This window comes from Perna viridis, chromosome 12 (assembly GCF_037379345.1).
Source record: "Perna viridis isolate PV_CMFRI_1.1 ecotype Kerala chromosome 12, ASM3737934v1, whole genome shotgun sequence".
Lineage (NCBI taxonomy): Eukaryota > Metazoa > Mollusca > Bivalvia > Mytilida > Mytilidae > Perna > Perna viridis.
In genome coordinates, this window is record NC_142456.1 from 4,101,798 (window position 1) to 4,126,832 (window position 25,035).

The 25,035-nt window shown below is 33.2% G+C and overlaps 1 protein-coding gene across 6 annotated transcripts in view; it reads right to left on the reverse strand.

Annotated features, from left to right (window-relative positions):
• Positions 1–4,419: 4,419 nt before the first annotated feature.
• Positions 4,420–25,035, reverse strand: part of LOC148600918 (uncharacterized) — a 75,077-nt gene continuing 54,461 nt past the window's right edge. For all 6 annotated transcript variants that reach the window (XM_088556082.1, XM_088556081.1, XM_088556077.1 and 3 more), the window contains one exon: positions 4,420–6,150. In XM_088556082.1, coding sequence (XP_088412208.1) covers positions 4,918–6,132 — 1,215 coding nt within the window. In that variant the 5' untranslated portion in view covers positions 6,133–6,150 and the 3' untranslated portion in view covers positions 4,420–4,917. The remainder of the gene's footprint in view (positions 6,151–25,035) is intronic.

Genomic DNA, 25,035 nt, shown 5'->3' on the forward strand with positions numbered 1-25,035 from the left:
CTGGCATTTTCAGTACTGAAAATTGGCTGAAATTTACAGTATTTAAGGTTGACTTAAATTTTCTGTACTGACAATTGACTGAAATTGTCAGTACTGAAAATCGGCTGAAATTTACAGTACTAAAAAATGACTAAAATTCAAAGTACTGTGAAAATGCAGAAAATGTTAGTACTGAAATTACCAAAAGAAATTCCTTACTGAAATGTTATGTGAAAGAAAAGTACTGATTTTATAAATTAAAAGTACATAAAATCTGTAGTTAAATTCCTGGTAGTGTACTATTTAATCAACGAAATTTCACTGGGCGACGGGTCAATAACCTGTTACATGTATCAGCTTGTGACTGAATCGGCTTCTAACTTTCGATGCTGTGTAGGGGCAAAAACGTCAATATTACTTTCAATTAATTTATAAAACATCTTCGCTGAGTAAATGAGTACAATTTTGCAGCACAAACAATATCCACTACTATATGTGTTTTGTTTAGTTATTTTGTTTGATCCTTTTTATTACAAGCAATTAAAACGTTGTGTGTTTTTCTTCAGGTTTTTTTGTAGATATTCCATGTCCTCGACAAAACTTATAAAGTTTATTCTCAGTTTTCTGCGTGGATTCATTGTCACTTTTTTATTTTGGTTTTTTAGTTATGAATTATATTTTACACGGTAACCATTTATGTATTGATTTCGATATTCGTATATAGATTTGAACCCATTAGGGCTAATTTTGTTACTCCTTGAAACACGAGTACGTAGAAGTAGTTTTTATATTAGTCCTTGGGAGCGACAACTGTGCAGAACAACTCATCATTTAAATGATGATTTTCACGAACCTTAATGGCCCCATACCGAATCAATTTTTTCCAAAAGAATATTCTCGAATTCGTTTTTTCAATTTAAACCTATATTTGCACTAGGTAAAAAAAAGCAGATTTTTATACTCCATCGTTCGAGCGCCCGAGTCTTCATTGAGACATAATGATATACGTAGGTATCATCAGGTAGCCTACACTCGGCGTTACATATATAGCATATCATTCAAATTTAATTCAAAAATCGGTCTAAAGTTTTGTTTAAACCTACCAATATTTAAAATGTGTTAAATAACCTGCTCATTTATATCACAAAATGGCTTCTCCGTAAAATGCGAATTGTTCAAATCCGATGAAATTTAAAATCCAGATCACAATGTTTACAACTCGGTCGCGATTTTGTAACCAAGACGATTGTCCGTTGTTGGTAGTTTGACGAAAACAAAGATTCACCGCCTGATTTTGTATCAAAAAATCTTCTGAAGGTTGTCGTTCCTACTACAAAACTGTTTATTTTCAAATTCGTGAGAAATTACATTTTCGTCAACATAGAAATTAAAAAAATACAATTTTCAGTATTTGGCAACATTCGGCACTTAGAAACAAAAATGGCGGAATAACAATAGAATTTCTCGTAAGGAATCATATAATTCTTTTTGAATGTGCATATTAATCGTAAGTACTGATGTTTGATTTTCATAAAATGAGAAACGCATAACAAATAAAAAGAAAGACAAATCTGCCTCGATAAGGCTGAAGAAAATTCGAAATCGAAAATTGGCTTGATTTGACGTCCAGTATAGTGTCACAGTCTTTGACAAGTACAACTAAAGTTGGAGTTACAGTTAGGGTTTTTTGAGTAAATTGAAAAAAATGTACCTATACTCCACCGAGAAATCGCTTTAATTGACCAATTTTGTTAATGTCAAAACCCTTGGAGTAATTATGTTAATTTAAGCGATTTTTCGACTGGTAAGGGGTACATATTTTCAATTTACTCAAAAGTCCTTATTATAACCGCAAGGTTTTTGGCACCATTTGAACGCTGTGATATTCCTGCTGAATACCTGATGATACCTATATATGGCAATTTACTTCGTTTTGTAGTAAAAACAAGTTAGAAGAATAAAAATGGATTTTTGCATCAACGATGTTTAAAAATGTGGCCAAAAATACGAAAATGCTTCAGTTTATGTACTGGTGACAAATTGATTTGTAAATGGGAGGTACAAATGTACCTAAAATCATATTATGTTTGATGAATGGGATGCACTGGTGTTGTGTCAACCCATGTACTTTATTTATTGTTTGAATAGTTTTTTTAGTTTTTATGTAACAAATTGTAGTAAAGGTTTTTTAAGAGTAATCAAGGGAACCAAGGTTATAGCGGTAATCAAAAGAATGTAATCCAGGGACAAAGACCAGATATGGAAAACAGACATACACGACAAAGAACATTAAGTAACTAAAATCATACATACAAAGTAACAAAAGTAAATGAGCAACTCGGACTCCTCTAAAAAAAAAACTTTTAGCATGGACCAGGTGCACCGGTAGGGTAAGCGTTAAACCATAAATAAATCCACAGCATTAGACATACTTGATTTCTAATGTTTTGTAACTAAAGTAAAAGTTAAAACAGTAGAAATATCAAATTACCATAGTTTACATAAAACTATTACAACTGTCTGTACTGAAATCTATGAGAAGAGATAACTTTTTATGTAAACGTAGATTGTTTCAAATAATGTCCATTTATGACACATTTGTTATTTTTGCAGTGATATTGTTGCATAGATATTCCTTAACAATAATTTTATCATGTGTGTCGACATTATCTAGTCTTTTTTTTCCTGATTGCAAATTAAATACATTTCCATTTAAATTAATTTGACCGAACATCAAATCAAAATTGCTTAAATTGATCTAGTTGTCGGATATATCATCCAAATTAAATATTTGCAAAATGTAAAACAAAAAAAAAATGCTTAGTGCAAATTACACAGTAATCAAAATTGACCTGTTTTACTTGTCAAATATTGCAGTTTGAAAAAAAAATGGGCTCATTAGATACAACCTTTAAACGTGTATGAAGGGATGTCAAAGATAACCGTCATTTGTCGAGCAGAAATTTAAAAACAATTTTATAATGGTGAACAGTATAATGGCATAGGGAAAATGTTATGAATGTAATATATACATGAATTCACACTTGTCATTTGGCTCGGAATGACATCAGATTTGTCTCCGAATAACATTTTGACGTAAATGAAACAATATAATTTTAAATTGTGACCTCATTAATCTTGATTAAGATGAAGGAGAAATCTGTATAAAAACAACGGGAATATATATTATTTTCGAAAATGGCGTCCACAAGTGTAAACACGTCTATTAATCCTGTTTTTACATGGCTAATTCTCTACTTCTTGGTCGCAATGACATCATAGGACGATGTGATATATGACAAATTCGATGTTATGATTGTTTTTTTTTTGTCTTGTGTATCATATTTCTACTTAACCGGATTGGTTGAAAGCGACGTTTCGCACGTTGTTCTCCTGTAACAATATTTGAACTTTGCAAAATATCAACTGGGGTAATTCAATTTCAACAACATAACAATTTTGCCGAGGCTTGTGTGTTATGATAATTAAATTAGATATCATTAATTGATATTTAGAAGATGTAAAACACTTATTTAATGTCAATATGGTATCAAGCATGCCTTGGAGAGTTTATGATATTGAAAATATATAGATCTAGTTGATATTCTGTAATATTTAAATTTCACAAGTTACAAAACATTTTCTTCTAGTTTCTATGGAATAGATATGGCTGCTTGATAAACAATATCTGTCATGGCGGAAATTCTGACGTTCGTCTTTCTATTACTATGATGTCACAAATGAAGTCGGGAAAACAACATTAAAACGTCATAACGCTGCTTTCGATTAATCAGGATTTATAGAGTGTAATTCACAATTGCACAACGACAACATTTTGTAAACACTAGTCCGTACCACATCAACCGTGGCGTCCATTAAGTAGATAAAAGAACCAAATCATACAAAGTTAATGTTTAATTTTCTTGGATTTCTTTTGCCTCGGTTTTCTTCCCTCTGCTTTTTCTACTTTTTCTTACCTGTGCTTTGCCTAAATTTTTCTTCCTGTGCTTTGCACAATTTATATTTTATGTTTTCACTATTGGTTAATTTTTGGTTTCATTTTCATTCGCAATAAGCAAGTTTATACAATGTTCTTTTTTTTTTTGGTAACGGAAATATGCATTTTAAAGGTTCTTCTATTCCTTATACAAACATATACAAATAGATATGTCAATAATTTCATTACTTTAATGATTTATGGACGGAAACATTCTGAAACGCTTGTTAAAAATGCATATATATGAACATATGGTTTTTGGGGTACATTCCTATAGTAAATTGTTTTTATTTAATGCACGAGCGAGACAAGTTCATGTTCCATGATAAGTCTTCCTTGACATCGTGTTAAGGTCCTCCCAATGTTGGATTTATATGTATGTTGAAACCACCCTAAAATGTATGAGTTATCTTTAAACCAATCAGGGTTATACTATATACAAATACTAACACACAATTTTATTACATTATATACACAATAACATTGATATTTTGATAAATTTAGACCTCTCGTTAGCAGTTTGTGAATCTGTTACTGTTAGTGTTTTTTTTTTTGGAAATCATAGAAGGGCTATTAGATAATGTCATCTATAAAACCATTATCACAAGTATGTTATTGATATTGTTAAAATTGTATTTCCTGTAGAATTTACACTATGATATATATAGGTCAACACGCATGCAGTTTTGAATATCTACTTTCGTCCTTTTGTCATTCCTGTGTCAGTCATAACGATGCATAAAAGAACTAATCATTTCACATTTTCATACAAAAAATTTAATTTAGTTTATTCACCTGTATATTGCACATCCTGTTTCCTCTAAGAAAAGCAGTCTTTTTTTAACATGTCATATCAATACTTCCATCCATTATTGTTTATTTTATGTCCCTACATCTATACTATCAAGCATATATGAAGTCACTAATAACACTGTGCATTCTCAACGTCCTTGGCATGTAAAAAGTTCTTTCAACTTCGTTCTAAAGGCATTATTCATGAACGCATAAATAACAGGGTTAGCAATATGATAGATGAAGAACAAGTAAAACACTACAACATTCATTTCAAAAACTCTCAAGGCTACAAGCCATGATGGTAAAAACGCTATGATAAAGACCAAAGTTACTATTGACAGCATGAAAGCAGTTTTAATATTTGCCATTCGCATCTTTTCAAGTTTGGCTCTGGATATTCCTCCTGGTTTGATTATAACATCCCTGTCACTAATGGATGTATCGTTGCCGTTTTTCTGTACAGCCTTATTGATCTTTTCCTCTTTATCGTTCTGTGTCTTAGAAAATGACGTTTCGTTATTCAGAGTTGAAAATTCTGTCTGCTCCACTTCACTTGGCAGTGCGTCCCAACAGCAAGAATTGGTAACTGTTTTGAATCTTTGGCGTCTCCTTGCAAGGACAGACCGGTATATCATAGCGTATAGTACCATAACGATCAGACAGCAGATTGCAAAAAACGATGAATATATTTTTTGATAAATGTTGAAAAAAGATGTTGTTTTTTCATAATTTGCTACAGGGAAGCATACCAATTGCTGTATAATAGGTTTTTCGGTGATATTTACAGAAACCGTAGTGTTTGATGTATCCACAAAAGAAGTCAGCGTAGACGTATCGATAGATTCGTTAAATAAACTTGAATTTATTGGTTTTGAGGCATTTTGCGCATCATTTGGATAAAGAACCAACGTATAGTTTAATGAACAAAGTATTCCAAGTATAACAGCAAAAACACATAAAAATCCAACAATGTATTCGGCTCTTCTTATAGTCATTACGTGCTTAAATGGATGACAAATGCACAAATAACGGTCAACCGCAATAGCAACCATGACGAAAGCAGAAAATGGTACCGTTGTCGTCATCAGAAAATTATAGAGTTTGCAAACAAGGTCATACTCAAGTCTATGCTGCACGGCTTCGGCGACAATTGTGAAAGGTATTGTGATTAAACACGTTATAAAGTCTGTAGTTGCTAATGTCAGTATAAAAATCGTGGAAGTCAGTTTCTGCTTGAAGCTTGAAAAAACATATAATACTAAGGCGTTCCCCATGATGCCAATAATTGAACAAACACCCATCAGACCAATGGCAATGTAAACAAGCTGGCGGCTTTCTTCTTCGTCCGGTTTATCACTCATGTTTGTATGTTGTCAAAACTGAAAATAGAACAAAGATAAGCATGTTATGCAATCAATATTTTTTTAAAGGCTTACTGACTGATTTTTAAAAACTATGCAATTGAACAGGCTAAATTAATACCATTTGATTACCAGCCTGTCTCTCGCTAATCGAAGCTAAAAAGCTAGAACCAAGTAAGCACATGTCTCGCTTACTGAAACCCAATACACCACATGTCTCGCTTACTGAAACCCAATACACCACATGTATATATTCCACCACTGGTGATCCCCAGAAAGGATGATTAATAAATACATGATTACGCAGCTTTTTATGAGTTTAAGTATGGTAATAGGATGGATATTCAGAGGTAGATATTGTTCTAGCTGTTTTGTAACGAAACCTAAGCTGTTGAAAAAATGGTGTGTGAAGTCATAACTTTGAAAAAAGGGGTTCCTTCACATAGTTTCAAATATGATATATTATTATACAAAAAGGCTCTTCTTTAACCAAACATACTTGTTTCTGCTTGTTTAAATAAATTTTCCTTCATAATACTTCAGACATATCATGTATAAACTGTCTAACTTTATAATCCGCGTAACATATAATTTTAAACATCAAAAGATCACTTATTCAAGCGGTATATCTTTCTTGTCATGGAAGAGGATATTGTACTATTGTTACAATAATTGGCTTTAATGCACTCCCAAACTCTATAAGGTTCCTTAATTTATCTTGGTTTTAGTGTGACATAAACTTATTTTCAAGGCAATCTACTTTATTTATAGTTTCTCGTAAATCGCTGCGAAAGTAGTTTTACGACACAAAAGTTTTACGTAAAATTGTTGCTTTGCACGAACAGATTGCTTTTATTATGGTTCCATAAAATGCGCATCTAAAACAGACGTTGTGTGGTTTCACTTTCCTGGTCTGAGATGTACTGACGCTTAATGATGACAGTTTTTTGTAAAGTAGTTTTACCCCCCCCCCCAAAAAAAAGCAATACTTTTTACTTAATTTGGAATAGATGTCAATATATAATTGTAATTTTTTGTATTTAGTTAAAAACTAATGCTAAGTTCAAAATATGTATTGGCGTTTACCTAGTGACGATCAAATTTGTACGAGGGAATGATAGATGGTAAGTTTGCACAGTTCAACACTTGTGTATAAGAAGTAACAATAAATTAATTCAGTTGAAAAAAAAAATATGTCATAGCTCTACTAGATTGAACAGTCATGATTTGAAATCTTGTATCACTAACAGTGATGGAAAAAAAAGAGTAATCAAGGGAACCAAGATTTAGCGGATATCAAAAGAATGTAATCAAGGAAAAAAAGAAACAGACAAACGATAATATAACAAAATAATACATACAAAGAAACAAAAGCAAGTGAGCAACTCGAACTAGTGAAATAACCCACAATACATATATCCAATCAAGACAATTAGGTAAAATCAAACATTTAACAGTTAGCAATGTGAATATGTTGCAACAAGGCTTTCAGTTATCACTCCGACGAGTTTTATAGATATTTTGAGCTTGTTGATCGTATGGCGATTTTAACCATTAGAATAGATGTTTTTTTTTGTCATAGTCTTCCTCTTTCGTTTAAGAAAGCACCAATTTCTATGTTAGTGAAGGCCATATATCTAACCAGTGCACAAGTCTCTACAAGTAGTAGTTAAAGGTCTGTGCCTCAGTGCGCGCCACAAAACATGAAAAAAATAACTAAGTATAAGAATATCTTAATTTCCATGGTAAATCTAATCAAAGTCGCTTCTGTATATTTTCTTTATGTTATATTGTGTTATAATGTTTTGCTGTTCTTCGTCCAGTCTTTTGCTGAATTAGCAGTATCACGATCCAAGCATTATAGCTTGTTTATACGCGGTTTTATCAACTATTATTTGACAATGGCAAACTTTCTACCTGTCAATTTCGTTTAACGAATTTTAAGAATTTGAATCGTGTAATCGTGCAGAAGTATTTTTAGGAGTACATGAGAAGAATCACATTGCTTTTCTTGACGTATAAATTGAAACGTTAACGTTATTTATTTTAATCCATTTATGATGTCTCTCGCAGTGAGTTGCGAAGATTAGTACACTTTGAGTTGCCTGAGGGATTTTGTAGACATTTGGGTGAACTAAATGTGACAAGTACAGTTAAGTTTGTCCCACAATTTGAAATCTGGAAATTGGTTTGACAGCAAAAACAATTTAACACTGTCAAATTAGAAGAAGATTAGTCTACTAAATTAAATAAGTAATGATATCACGATGGATCAGGCGAACCAACAGATAGGGGTTAAAAGGACCAAACCCTTGTCTTATACATTTTTTGTTTGATTCTACTTAAGCCAAAGCTTGCATTCTATAAATATGAAAATTGACTGTTGGCGTACTACATGCAATAACAAAATCAATTGTAAAAGTGAGAGACAGAATCGAACACCACAAGAAAATGCAAGACTATGGAACATCAGACACCCTTGGGTAAAATTTGATGTTTTGTAACTCGGAAGAGCCTCGTTAGAGCACTTGAAATCTTATCCTCGGGTGTTCGATATATCTCTATCTTGCTCAGTGGTGTTGGATTCTTAATGTGTACATTGAATGTAAATAAACGACTAGATAGAATATACAAATATATAAAAGATATATGCAAGTATATTAAAATCCTCTGTTTTCAATTATAATATAAGTACATATGATTTCAGATAGTGCATAACTACTTTCTTTTCTCACAAAGATAGTCACACTACTAAAAATAACCACTTCTTTTTTTAATAATTACTGCATTTTGTCAATTGCTTGTCTTTTATAATTTCCACGCTCTTTTTTCTTGGATGTGATTGCCGCAAAAACGTACAATCAATCTGTTCATATAAATAATTGCGTTCTGCAGATTTGCCTCTTGCCTAAGTTTTTCCGTGAAATAATTTACATTTAATCGTGTAATAGTGAAATAGTGGTCTTAACTTTACCAATCTGCACTATTTTACGATTTGAAAGCCGTACGAAAATATGCTTTTCATTTTATCAATAAATGCGAAGATCAAAATTAACAGGGAAAATAGCGGCAATTTACATTTACTTTCAAGGAAACACTGATTTCTTACTTAATTTTTCCCTTCTCGACGATCTTGCCTTGATCATTTGTTGACAGTTTACACATGTTTCTCTATAAATACTTACCAATATCGTTATGTCAGCAATGTAAAATTCTTTTCTCCTTCCGTCTGACACTAGACCCAAACTAAACCTAATTACTGAGTTGTAATGATGAATGGAATGCCATTTGAAAATGTTTTTTTTTAATTGCTAGTTGTAGAAAAGCTAAGCATTGAGCTAATATGCCCATAAAGATGATAAAATGTTAGAGGTGTCATATTTGGTATAAATGATCTTAATGAGAAAATTTTCCACCGGTAACATATCATGAAGTACGACTGGACGTCTTGGTCGAACGCAAAACCACGACGTTGGCCGTTTATTGTGTATAAATCAGGCATTCTTCACCCTTGGCATTCATGCCATCTAATATAAAATATGGGGAAAGACATTATCCCTTTTCATTACAGATCTGAAAAGCTTTTTCCGATCTACTGTACTTATGTTAAAACAATAGTTTAATGTTTAACATTGACTGTGCAGGAAGTATCAAGCATCAAGCAGTATTCGACTGCCTATTTGTGTAGGGGTAGAGTGCTTACTTCGAATGGTGTATATAATTGGTTGGAGTCCCGAACAAGCCACATAGAAGTCTGCTAGTCCGCCATGCACGTGGTGACTCGGCAAAGAGTAACTACTGATTCCCTATGTGTTTACATTATGTATCATTAAGTAGGGTGACATGCTTATCTATTGCTTTGTGTTTGTGAGTTAACATGATTAAGATCCAGCATAGCGTGTTGGATTAGCAAAAATGCAGTGTCTGTTCGATTGGTCAAGTGTTCTAGCTATGACGTCCATGAACTATATATGCAAAAAGACGTTTAACCACAGTTAGTTAATCAATCATTCTATCAATCAATGAACATGCTAGTAATCTTAAGTCGGTCTTTCTATATAAATAAAGGAACATTGGTAATGAAATGAATGTAGCGATAGTTTCAACAACAGCGCCCCAATTGCATAGATCCTCAACTACCATGAAAGAATTGAATTGTCCGTTGAATGAACAGGAAACTTTCACTTGGACTTCCATAATTAAGAGGTACAAGTGATAATCCTAGCACCTGCGCTAGGGACATCACAGGATACCAAGTAGACGAATCCAATTAAAGAGGCGAGGATAAATCTATCGGTTATATTCTGGACTAAATGAAGGAAATTCAATCCTTTCAAAGCGTTACATTGCTTTAAGGTTATTTTATAATTAAGTATTTGACACCGCAGATGTCGTGTCAAGTTTGTAGCTATCAACAAAGTGAAGACTTTTTTCTTTATTTTACTGATTAATGTAACAACAGTGGTGTCTTGATTTCCGGAACTCATCGTCTTGTCAACCCTACAGACATTATATATATGAAACCACAATATTGATGACACCACATTGTAATGTGTGTTTATATGATTTAAAACAGCCTAAAGGTCGTAACTTCGGAAAAATATCATTTCCAAGAAAGCAAAATGAAATGTTTATTTGTCAGTTAAATTGAGGTCATGTCGTATCAAACAAACCATATTTTTCGGATATGAGTATCATAAAGGCAAGTTGTATTCTATTTCACTCTCAAAAAGACAAACTCTGTTTAAGGTTAAATCACATGTCGCAAGCTGCATAAGAAATTTAGCCAAAAAAACAAAAGACCAAACAAAACAAGAACGAAAACATGAAAAAACCAATAATTACAAAATAAGCAAAAACGTAAAATATGTAAATACACGTGTCGTAATGTAGACAGGAGATATCAGTGCATTGATTACCCGTCGGGTTATCCTTTGACAGACAATCAGATAATACTTTAAGGATATGGCATGAGAGCTGACCTATTTGGAAATGTACATTTGGGCCTGATCATAGAATAAGTGAAGTTCATTGATTCAATGAATATTGACTGTATCGCACTTTTTTTTTGAAAATTAACTTCCTTCTGGGCTTAAAACAGTTCCAATCAGGAGTTACTTATCGACAGTACGTTGCTGTCACGATATATCAAAGTATATACTACAGCTAAAATAACTGGTTTCACCGGAAACGTAAGAGAAAAGATAGGCAACAAATAACAAATGTTTTTATCAAAAAACAAATGTTAAAATAACAATTACTTTGAGTATATTGTATAATCAAGGTAACATATATTAAAGTGTCTTAGGACTGATACATGTCTTAGGACTGATACATGTCGTAGGACTGATACATGTCTTAGGACTGATACATGTCGTAGGACTGATACATGTCGTAGGACTGATACATGTCGCCAAGTCACATTTTGTTACATTTCACATCTTTGTCATCCTAGGGAGGAAAAGCTTATTTAAAAGATGTTAGCATTCCGAGGAGGAGAATGGGGAGAATTACGTAGACAAAACAATGGTGACATATCCAAAAGGCAATGAACATAGAAGTAATCACGCAAACCCTACAATTTACAAACACAGAACAACGAACAAAACAAACTCACAAATGCTGGGGTGTTCAGTTGGTTTGGAACAGTTCATGTTTCATGAAAGTCATCGGTCTCACTGGTCTGTAAAGAAAGTCGGAAAGGGAAGAATGTTTATTCACAATGTACAAAATACTTATGACACTATTTAAGAACTGTTTCCCCTTCTTGAACAGGTATACGAAATAAGCTGGTTTGTGACAGTTTAAACTTAAACACTTTCCAAACTTTAGTTACTGCGTAATACAGGTTATGACCCCTCACCCCCCCCCAAAAAAAAAAAGGGGAAAAAAGCAAACAAACAAAAAAAAACAAAAACAAAAAAAACAAAAAACAAAACAAAAACAAAAACAAAACAAAACAAAACAAAAAAATAATTGTATTGACAGGTGCTAAGGAAAGATAATCATGACTTGCTCCAGTGTTACCAACCAAAACGGCTCCGTGCAGGTCCGGGTGTTAAAAGAATAGGCCTGCAGCAGTGTTAAGCTTGTCGTAAAAGGCGACTAAATAGTGCTCAGAACCCTAGCCGGGGGCTAGGGCGCTTTGCCCACAGAGCAACTGGGATGTATGCCCCAGGAGGTTGAATGGGGTACCCCTGGCGTGTTACATGCTGGGGTTGTCAGGCTATAATACGGAAAACCTGACTGCAAACCATAGTGGTGCACCGTGTTGGGAAAGATGCCACATTCCTCGCACGTTAAAGAACCCTACTGTGGTATTCTCCCGGAGTAGGAACCATAAGGCTCCGCCACAGGAGGCTAAATTGCCCGACCCTACCCACCTCTCCCTATTTCCAGTGGCAATCAAAATTTGTCGACGCCATTTTCCTTGTGACCCATCTCTTTTTCATTTCATGTTCATGTTATCATCAATTTCATGTTCATCGTCTGAATATAGCTGAAATTTTGCTGCTCGGACGTTAAACCCCAACAAACAAACAAACAAACCAACCACAACGTTAGTAATTCAAGTCGATAAAGTGTCTAATCAGCCTACTTAACCAAGTTCAGAGTGACCTTTATTTAATTATGTTACATCGGTCGATAATGTTGATCAGGGAAGACTTTCTATCAAATATGGACTATCCAAATCCGAAAGACCTAGTACTTAAGATTTGTATTATTCGTTAACTGCTCCTATGAACGATAATCTGATATCTGATTCAAAATGATAACCGCATTTTAAAAGGTAATAAAGGGAACCAAGGTTATAGCGGTAATCCAAAGAATGCAATCCATGACAAAGACCAGACATGGAAAACAGACACACACAACAAAGAACATAAAGTAACTAAAATCATACATACAAAGTAACAAAAGCAAATGAGCAACTCGGACTCCACTAAAAACTGGGAGCATGGACCAGGTGCACCGGTAGGGTAAGCGTCATCTGCTTTTCTAGAAACACCCGCCAATTTGCTCGTGAAAACTCAAGTCTGGGTAGACAAACGAGGAAAGGGAAACTATGCCCGTTGAATAAAGCAGTTTTCATGGTGCAGATGGATACACTATAACGATCCACGAGTTCATGATGACGGCCATAAAATTTTTGTAGTGATGACTTCAATCTTGTAGCAACATAACCCTGTTACAGAAGCCTATTTGTTATTAGAGTTCTAGCGCTATACAAAAAGTCTGCGTAGTTTCCGCAACCTCTGGCTTAACGTATGAGTTGTGATATGAATACTCCATACGCAGGTGTTGAAGGATGACAATTGAATGAAAAGTCATCACGTTTGTCGTAACGATTGGTCAACAGTTTTCCTTTACCATCAATTTCACGATATGTGTCTGACTTCACAGTGTCTGTAGTATCCTTTATCTCAAGTTCTTTGGGGTAGATGCAATGTATCAAATTCCCGAAATTAGGATTGTTTAAAGATAATACGTCATCTATATAGCGGAAACTGAGATTAAAGGAACTAGCTAAACGTTATTCTTTCTTTCGGATCAGAACAGCTATAAAGTCAGCCTCATCAGAGTGAAGGAATAGGAAATGAAGGAACACAATTTGTTCCCATTGGAATGCCGACCGTTTGGTGAAAAACACGTCCACCACACTGGATAAATATGTTGTCGATTAAAAATTTCAGCATTTTATAAACATCTTCCTCTGTATATTTGGAAGATGATTTGGAATTATTTCTTACAAAGTATGAGGAATCTCTACCAAGAACTCTATATTTTGGGAAAACAACGATGTATAGTGCTTTTAAGTTGGGAATTTAACTGAGTATGGGGAATAGAAGTATACATTGTTGAAATATAATAGGTTTTAATGCTATTATATTCAGATAATAGTCTTGAATTGATTGTTTCCAAAAGATCTTTCGAATTTTTCAGAATCTACATTGAATTAATACCACTACGGGTGTAACAAGTGTTGTAGTAGGACCGCAGACCCTCTTTGACAGTTGTGAGTATAGAAGTTAAAAGTTTTAAAAGTGGTTTGGTGGTACATTTTGCAGATCCAGCTATGAAACGTTGTTTGTATGGATTCTTGTGGAGTTCAGGAATCCACTACATAGACGGTAAATCACAATCATCGTCCTTGGTAGAGAGATCAAAAAAGAGGACAGCACAGATTTATGGTTTTCCACAATCTCTTCTTTGGAGAGAAACTAAGAGGACACTAATTGTTCGCATATTTGATAAATATATGAACTTATTTTGTTCTGAATTCCCAAAGCTATTCGGAACATCTCAGTCAGTGCAAGAGAACGTCTATCCAGCTCTCATGGCATTTTGTTCGGGTAATCATATCAATTTACTTAATTGAGCAAATGACATCTTATATTGATTTAGTCTGATACTGACTAAAATCCGCGCAATCTTAATTAAGTCAGCATTCGACCAGATTTGAACTTTCACAATAAGAAATAAATTAAGCTGCATGATTTGTATTAGATTTTAAACATGACTCTTTCTTAGTAGGGCAACTTTCTGGTGGATGGGATTGGATTCGGATCTGACATTCAGCGAATCTTAAGATAAATTCTAACCAACAATGTTACATAACTTTTCAGATATTGTTCTGGGAAGAACCAAAGCTAATTTATCACATGAGTGATCCAGTCCATTTCAGAGACCTTCACGCGTTATCATGTTTTGTTTAGATTCTATATAGGTCACCAATTTAAATTGTAAGATAATGAAAGTAGAACTGTTTTACCTGCATTTTCAAGACATACGTACATATCGATGTAGAAGGTTCAATATTCATTATTCTTTTCTTTTGCTCACTGCCAATGATTTCTCTATAAACTTAACTGTCTTAATATCATAATATGAAAATGCGGTTAGCATAACTGTATATACTTGTTCTCTTTTAAAGGGTTAAATTATACAGACAAATCATACAAGAACTTTACTCAGCAAAGAATGTAATGCATTATTTTAAAATAAGTTTAATCATTTCCAGTAATTAAGCAATAAGAAGAATTTTTTTCGGAAGGAGAGATAACTTAATGCAAATGTAGCCTGTAACTGATGAGGGTAAGGCGAAAAGGCCGTTGTGATCGACTCATCTTTTGTCATACGATTGGTGTAGTCCGCGTAGACTAGGGACGATAAAATAATCTTTCGTAAAAAATTGCATCACGTGATTTTCAGCTAGAATCGGTAGTAACTTTGTGATAAGTTATATTTGTATAGATAACTGTTATGAGAACTTTGATTTTTTTCAAGAAGGCGTTTCCTTTACAAAATATTCGGGAAATCAAGCATGACACAAATGTATGCGTGTGATGTATTTAAAAAAAAATTACCAAGTTGGAAAGAGTTATCAAGGGAAGCAAGGTTCTAGCGGAATATGATCCAGGGACAAAGACCAGACATGGAAAATAGACACACCAACGGAGCAAAGGCCATAAAGTAACCTAAATAATACATATCAAGGAACAATAATCAATGAGCAACTCGCACCACTAAAAAACTTGGGAGAATGGACCAGGTGCACTGGTAGGGTACGCGTTCTCTGTTTTTTTTTTCTAGAAACAACATTACTCTGTTCCAGAAGCCTAGTTGTAAGAAGTCTAGCGCGATACAAAAGTCTGTGTAGTTACCGCAAGTTCTGGTAAAAGATATGAGTTTTCGTATGAAAACTCCATTAGCAGGTGCTGAAAGTTTGTTGCCATAGATGAAAGAAAAGTTGACAATACGGAATGAAAAGTCATTGCGTTTTTCGTATAGTTTGGTCAATAGTGTTCCTTTACCATCGATCTATAAGTGTAGGTCAAGAGATGAGGGTGACCACAGTGTATTAGTATTCTTTATCTCAAGTTCTTTGAGGGTTATGCTATGTATCAAATCCCCGAAAATAGAATTGTTTTACTATAACATGTCACCTTTACACCGGAAACTGAAATTAAAGGATCTTGTTAAACGATGTTCCTTCTTTTGGATAAAATCAGTTATACCAGCTTCATAAGAGTAAAGGAATAAGTCAGCAAGCATAATTTATTCCCATTGAAATACCGGCCATTTGTTGAAAAACGCGTCCACAACACTCGAAATATATGTTGTCGATAAAAAAATTTTGAAACATAATAAAAAATGAACCTAACATCGCTGAGAATGTAAAAGGTTTTGTATGGTTCTTTAAACATCAATGAAAAAAAATTAAGAAAAATTAAGAAAAAAACTCTCATCCAGGTCTTTTACAAGTGAAATTTACAAAAGCAAAATTTCAAGGTTCACAAACACAGAATATTGATTGTGATGTCATTACAAGAAGTCGTTTCTCCCTCGAGGCAGTATAGGAATCATGACTATAATTTTATTACACGGAAGTCATTTTCATTGATCGATTATGAAATAACTAACTACAATTAAATGGGTCAAAGACATATTCACTGCAGACCGTAAGCGCTCTGTTTTCTATTCTCAGTTGTATAACAGTTGGTATTATGCAAAGATTTGATAACGCTAGTGTCACTGAACATATTCAATTTCTAAGCGTACCCATGAGGCACAAAAATGTTTCATTCATTAGGCATTCACATGACTAAACCCTCTGTCTATACTACAACATTCAAGTTTTTATTTGTAGGTAAACCGACTGTAAATACGTTATTTCTAATTGCTCATGACAAGTATTAAACTATTTAAGGCATATATAGGTAGATAATGAAATGCATACTTTCAAGATATTGATATTGAAGCACCCTGATGACCCATCACAATAACGGTTAATTTTGTTAAAGATACACTTAAATCATCTTTAACAGTAATATGCACATATTATTGAGCATACATTATATACGTAACTGTAGACACAAAATGAAATTCAAAATTAGTGTGAGCCTTATTTATCGATATATCAGGTTTTTTTTGCAATTTGTTAAATCTCCCGCAAATTAGTTCTATTATTGCCATTTTCAAGTCAATCACATTTTTGTTTCGCCATGATAGAACATTGCATTAATTTGTGAGTTTACAGTAATTCTTTTTCTTCTTGAGTAGTAGTTCATGTTAGGGGTACTGCAGTTCTCCTTATTTACACGCTATCGGGCACTAGGTATTAAATATAAAATATACAGTCCGCATGCAAATGAGAACACCATACTTCTACGATTGTTTTCTTAAGGAGGTAGACCTACGGTAAGGGACATAACCCTTACAAATCATTGGAACGTTTGTATTCAGGATTTTAAATCAATGTCATGTAAGCATTAATGTAACTTGGATTGATTTCAATCTGTTTCAAATAAAAGCTTTATAGGCTTTGGTGAAATTGAATATGATACAAACATATCATTGATTTCATGAGTTATGTTCCATACCCTAGGTCTACCTCCTTAAATGTTATGTAACTCAAAATAACATAAACAATTGAGACAGTGAATGTTAACTACATGTAAGTCATTCATTGCTAGTATGATATAGGTTTGTATTTATAAACGATGCCTATATAAAGTTACGAACGTATCAATCATACTTTTTTTCGCATTTTAATGTAATAATTCCAATTTAAAGCAAGAAGGTAGTCTGCGATTTTTGTTTCCTCGTGGAAATCATTTTAAGTGAAAATCTAGCTTGAAACTGCATGGTAATTAGACAGAAGCCATTAGTATAATTGGTAAAATAAGAAGTTATTGCATTTTATGAATACCATTTATGGCGATTTTCTTTGTCTGCGTGCTATAAACCTATATTTATCCATAACCTGATTTTAAGATAGATCCTTTTTATCACATTGGTCACTTTAAAATATTTAAGGAACAACTGTCGTATTTTTTGGACGAAATAACCTACATCACCTAGTGCACATTAAATGCTTCTTTCAAGTGCGCACCATTGGCACTGTATGCAAGGTGTTTATATAGGTCTTTAAATTCAAAGAAGCCTTAAATTCAATCAGAAGATTAATTTTAAGGCGAGTTACCCCTTCGTTAGAATGTAACCTTTGGACAAAAAAAAAACATGTCAATATAGGCAGACATAAATTCTTGCGTAGACCTAGAATTTTAGAAGGACAATGTCAAACTTAAAGGACAAAGACCAGACAGATGGATGTAAATTTGACTTCAATCTATTCGATATTACAATCAATCATAAGGACTTGAGTAATTGTGCCTATACCCCTAATAATTAATGAATGCGTACAAAAGACAAAAAGGAAGGGAATTTGAAGTGTTTCTGTAAGGATTTTGCATCTGTTGAAACCTGCTTTGAAAAAAAAAACAAAACAAATCAACGCTTTGATAGCGTATTTTTTAATTTTTGTCTAATTAGAACCAGGGGTAGATGGGTGTTTGTCCAAAATGTGAGTAAAATAATATGCGTGATCATTGAAATGTTTTGCAAATGATTATTCCAGGGAAATTAACCTTAATTTAATTACATCCTGTCGAACAATTTCCGATCAAATACAGTGTTTTAATGATTGAATATTGTGTTAATTCTAAACAGCAAACCCTCCTGTGAGTGAAAGTCTCCTTTTGACGTTCACTTTTTAGATGCTCCCCTTTTTCTAAGATTTGAAATAAAAAAAATATAAAGAAATAACAGGGAAAAAAAGGAAAGTGTTTCTTTGATTTTTTTTGTTAATTATCATTTAATGGACGATGACACGATGTACATCTCTTGAAACTTGCAATAATCCCAACGCCACACATTTAATGCACTCAGAGTATTTATGTGATTCATTCGGATGATAAACATGATACGTAAACTTACGCGAACGATATATGCAGACAATACACACAGAAGATACGGACGATATAAAGTAATTAGTGAGGTACCAATGTTGAACAATCTGCTTAACATCACAAAATGTTTTTACACCGAAACGTGTTTTCAAATACACATATTGAACCATTTAAATGACTTTACAGTCTTACGTTTTTGATTTATAAAAGCAATGAAGATGATAAAAGAATATACAGATAGTATGAATACTGAAGTATAAGTTTACATCCCAAAATAATAAAACTTGGTGTACATTTGACTTAACCACAATCTTGAATTGCCATCATACTTTTGTTAACAAAAGTGACAAATTCACATCAAGTTTATTATTATTCAGGTTTTCTCGCACTCAAGCCATTTTTCATCACAAAGACTGAGTTTTTGTCAAAAATCGCTTTCATCATTGAAACAGTCCTTGATGCATTAAAACATCAAAGGATGATTTTCTCTGATGTCTGTTTTGTTCTTCATAGTTTTCTTAAGGTTTGTCACGAAGGAAATACAATTAGGCAATATCAACAACATAACGAATCGTATATCATTCCTCTAAAGACGTGTTATTGCACATCGTGTACCTATTTTGTCTGGAAAAGGAAATCCACGATGTGTTTAATATAATTGCATTCTTTTTGTTATTAGAATAGAAAGCATATTGGATATTAGTATATGCTCTGTGGCGTCCGTGCTAATTCGTTATTTCATATTCATTTATTGTTACCAGATAGATTGCTCAAGCAAACGGCCATGTTTGTCAGATCAAATCAATGTTTCGCTCTTACAAATATGAAAGTATGATATGGAAATAAAACATGACGGACTTATATTAGCAATAATGAAAAAAAATTGACCTATTTCAAGGGCGAAAGAAAAATGGTTATAAGAGTAGAGGTGTTTATGATGCCTTACCTAAATTAGAACTATGGTCACTGTAGTAGTAAATACTTTGTTAAACAAGTTAATTGGATGCTTACATAAGATAGATTTAAGATGCTGCAAACAAACGTTCCAATGATTTTTAAGAGTTGTGTCCTTTACACTGTGTCTACCTCAGTAGGTGATCAAAATAAGTTTCACAAAAGAAGCTAGCATTATATGGTTTTTCCGGGCGGAAATCATGGTGAAAGTATATGTGGCATTAAATAACACAACATTGTGCTTCTGCTATTAATATAATTACCAGCAATGTGTTTACAATGTAATTTATATCCAATGATTGTTTTGGCGGTCCAATTACGTCAGCCATTACCCTTTTTACTACTCTTTGGTACAATAGAGTAATCAAGTGAACCAAGGTTAAAGCGGTAATCAAAAGAATGCAATCCAGGGACTAAGACCAGACATGGAAAACAGACACACACAACAAAGCCTATTTGTTAGAGTTCTAGCGCGATACAAAAAGTCTGCGTAGTTTCGGCAAGCTCTGGCATAACGTATGAGTTGTGATATGAACACTCCATACGCAGGTGCCGAAGGGATGTTGCCACAGATGATAGGAAAGCTGACAATTCTGAATGAAAAGTCATCACATTTGTCGTAAAGTTTGGTCAATAGTTTTCCTTTACCATCGATTTCTAAGTGTATGTCAAGATATGAGGCTGACTTCACAGTGTCTGTATTATCCTTTATCTCAGGTTCTTTTGGGTAGATGCGATGTATTAAATCCCCAAAATTAGGATTGTTTAAAGATAATACGTCATCTATATAGCGTAAACTGAGATTGAAGGATCTAGCTATAAAGTCAGACTTACTATGTAAGTCCGTAAAGTTTATCCTACCATGATCACTTTTATTTGGCTTAAAACAAGGACCACTAGACAAATACTGAACAGACGTGATGAATATGATCGACGTGCATTTGAGTACTCGAATGGGATCAACTGCCCATTCCATTGTTTATAAGAGGATGGGAAAGGGACAGAGGATTGAAAAATACAAAATGTTGTAGTGAGATTAAAGATAATATCCCAAAAAACGAAGCGTTACATAAAAGCTTTAAATTCATTATGTCATAAATCAATAAAGAAATCACAATGGAGATTCTTTGGGGAATAATGATTTTAAGGAGTATGGATGAGGATAATGCCGAATGAGGATTGGGAAATCGAAATTGTGTGAGTAGGAATGGTATACCATTCAAGAGCTGTCCTAATGGAACATTATACCATACACGTTTCGCAAATAAATAAATAAATAAATAAATAAATAAATAAATAAAGATAAATAGATAAATAAAATGAATAAAACAAATCTTTCCCAGATACAGAATTTGTACCTCGGACATTATTCGACAAACTCTAAATTCTGATCCCGCTAAACAGTTTGGTTTAATATTCAAAATGGCAGATGCACAATAGCATTATCTTTAATTTTCACTTTAATTAATGAAATTGTTTTGAATAGTTGTGGATACACAATGATTACTCCTTTAGTCTACCAAAGTGAATGTCTAAGTACAATGTAAATAGAACACCCAAATCATTTTAGATTAGATGAGTAAACATATTAGAAATAACACTACCTTATCTCGTTCCCATATAAGTAGAAGTACAGGATATAAAATGATTGCATTTTTAAAGTATCATTTATTCGAATAAATAAAAGTTACATTTTAATTTCGATCCAAAATCAAAATAGAAAAAAAGTCATTTGTAAATGATACCCAAACCCCACACTAGTAACTACGAGTACATGATCAAAATAACACAAAAAGAGAAATCAAGGGAACCAAGGTTATAGCGGTAATCAAAAGAATGTAATCCAGGGACAAAGACCAGACATGGAAAACAGAAATATACAACAAAGAACAAAAAGTAACTAAAATCATACATACAAAGTAACAAAAGCAAATGAGCAACTCGGACTCCACTAAAAACTGGGGGCATGGACCAGGTGCACCGGTAGGGTGAGCGTCCTCTGCTTTTCTAGAAACACCCGCCGAAAACAAAGCCGAAAAACAGTAGGTCGATGTTGCTTGAGTATGAAATCGAAATCCAACGATATGACGGTATAATAGCTTTATATAAAAAAAACCTGCCACAATTTTTGATTGCTTTAATAAATATATGACGGCGTATATCAATGCGCTTTCCACATAACGGGGATATAATAAAGTAGGTGCATGGCAACATTACCTTTTGATAACTAATTGATAGAGCGTTTCAGGTTATTCTCTTTCTTCTATTTGATAGAAAATTACGCGTCACGATTATTAAAACCCGTGATTCAATTGGTCAAAAATTAAAATAATAGCTGTACAATTGTAACACATTTTTATAGTTCCGTGGTTGTTTACTCAAATATTTTCAATAAGGAATTGAGTGTACAAAGGTCTGACGGACAAATGGAAAGACAGAGATCATCATCACTATACAAAAAGCAGTTTAAAGGGAAGTACAAAAAGCTAAAAACAATCTTTTACATTCAAAGATATAAGCTGTATTTTTTTTTCGGATAAAAAGGCTTAATGCTATACATGATATTGAGTATTGCATTGAGGATACAGCTACATTCAGGGATTGATACGATATAATTGAACAAGAGACCACCGATGTCGATATCTGTCGTCTAAAAAAAGTTTGATATCAAAATTTAAAATTGCCTGCGTTTACTTTTTAATGACAGAGTATATGTTAAATTTGCTCTACAAACTGTACCACACGTTTAAAAAGTTGTCCGTATCAAAACAAAAAGAACAGTGATATTACACTTTTCAACATATACACATCTTCAGATGTATAAAGAAAATATTTAAAAAAAAATATGAGATGTGGTATGATTCATCTACTAAATGCCAAGCAGCGAACAATTTAACTTCTACATGTCACCACACGGTCTCCAATGGGCAAAACCCATACCATAAAGCAAACTATCAAAGAGCATTTATCGTACTGTTCTTCATGGCCTGTATACTACTAAATGTCAATATGTATAGGTCAGATTATTTTGCTCATGCTGCTATAATTGTGTATTGAAACCAGTCATTTCTAGATGAACTTACCAGCGTTTTTGAAAAAAAAAATCCATCGTACAGTGTATAACAAATAAGTTTTGTGCTAATTTGTCTTAATACGTATATAGTACATCGTGCAAAATACGTTCTTTATTTAAAATATTATTTCCAAATTCCAACAGAAATTAAAATCAATAAAAAGTTCTTGTAAGCCACTGGATAAATTGAAATTGACTCAAGGAAGTCTTCTTCATTGGAAAGAACAAAAACAAAAACAAAACAAAACAAGACAAAAAAAAACAAACAAAAAAACAAAAACAAAAACAAAAACAAAACAAAAACAAAATCAAAAAACAAATAAACACAACAAAAACAAAACAATGAAAATAGAGTCATTGAACAATATCAAGTTTACTCTATTTCATTGTTAAAAAAGTAGAAATGTGAAACAAACTTTGTATTGGTAATATTTTAGACAAAGCTGGGATAATTTAGGAAGACGGCCCAGACAGATAAATGCTACTTAATGATGGTATTACTCCACATCTCTATCAATCACATAAGAACCTTCCCTATTAAAGGCATAACATGAAAGATGAGTTCTTTACACTAAAAGCGAATGCGTAATGTAAACATTGACATCAGCAGAAATACAAGAACAAGTAAAATCATTTCGACAAATGTTTGGAAGAAATTAAAACGATTTTCCATTTTCAAAACAATCTGACAATGATATGGAAATATTGTAAAAAAGTCAAGGAAAAAAATTAAGGAAATAAACAAACGAATGAAGATGACAACATGGTACTGTTCAACAACTTTGTTTAGTATAGTTATTTTTTAGTTTTAGGATATTAATTAAATGTTCATTAAAACTTGTTTTTCCCAAACCATTTGACAGTAGAACTTGTCTGCTTTAGACACGTGTTCGGTTTAACGAAGCAGACCTAGGACACAACTCTGTGAAATTATTGGAACGTTTGTATTCAGCACTTTACATCGATCTGAAGTAAGCATCAAAGTAACTTGGACTGATTGTATTCTGTTTCAAATAAAAGCTTGAAAGGCTTTGGCGAAACATGATACAAACATGTCACTGATTTCAAGAGTTATGTCCTTTACCCTAGGTCTACCTCCATAAAGTTTAAAATACATTTTAATGATACAAAGGAATTCGAAAAAAGTGTCTAGTAGATATCATAACATGTGCAAAATATGCATAACATGATTTCAACATGTACAATATTGAAATGAATCTAAAGTTACATGTGAAGTTCTTTCAAATGAAATAGAAAAGAGAAATGGGATAAAAATTGATGAATGATATGTACGAAAAAAACTTAATTATAGCATTAGAAATAAGACATACTGAAATATTTCTTCTTAAACATATCAAAAGATTATAACAAAAACACCAACAGGTCTTCAATAGGTGTAAAAGAGTAATCAAGGGAACCAAGATTCTAGCAGAAATCACAAGAATGTAATCCAGGGACAAAAACCAGACAAAGTAACAAAAGTAAATGAGCAACTGTAAACACATCTAAGCTTTGAAAGTCAACAATATGATGACGCTCCTTCGAAATAAACTTAAAAGTCAAATAATGAAGCGAATATACATTAATGACCAATATTGACATTAGTGCGAAATCATGTTGAATCAGAACCTCCAGAATTCAACATTCTAGAGGTGTTTTGTACGGCAACTGGGAATTTTGACAATCAGTCTAGGTCCGACGAAAGAACCCTTTCTGAGAGTGACAATGCATTTCCTTCAATTTCGAATGCTGCTACTAGAGATAGCAAAAAGAAAAATATTATCAGGACAACAACTACAAGTTGGCAGTTTAACACAGAACACAAAGAGAACCCTTACTGTCCTTAATATTGGTGATAATGTAAAATTGCCAATTCTGACCGTATATAAGGGTCCAACGGACGTTAGATACATAAGAGGTGTTATACTCAAAATAAATGAACATGGGTCATTTCAGATAAAAATAAAGGTGAGAAAGTTAAAGGGTTTGTGAGCCAAAACCAGTATGAAGGTCTTCCTAATGCTTCACTTGAAGGGTTTAATGTTCCTATAAATGAATGTGTTCAGAGATGTTGTTTGCAAGTGTTGAGTATATCGAACATGCTGTGAAAGTACCCTTTTTGGC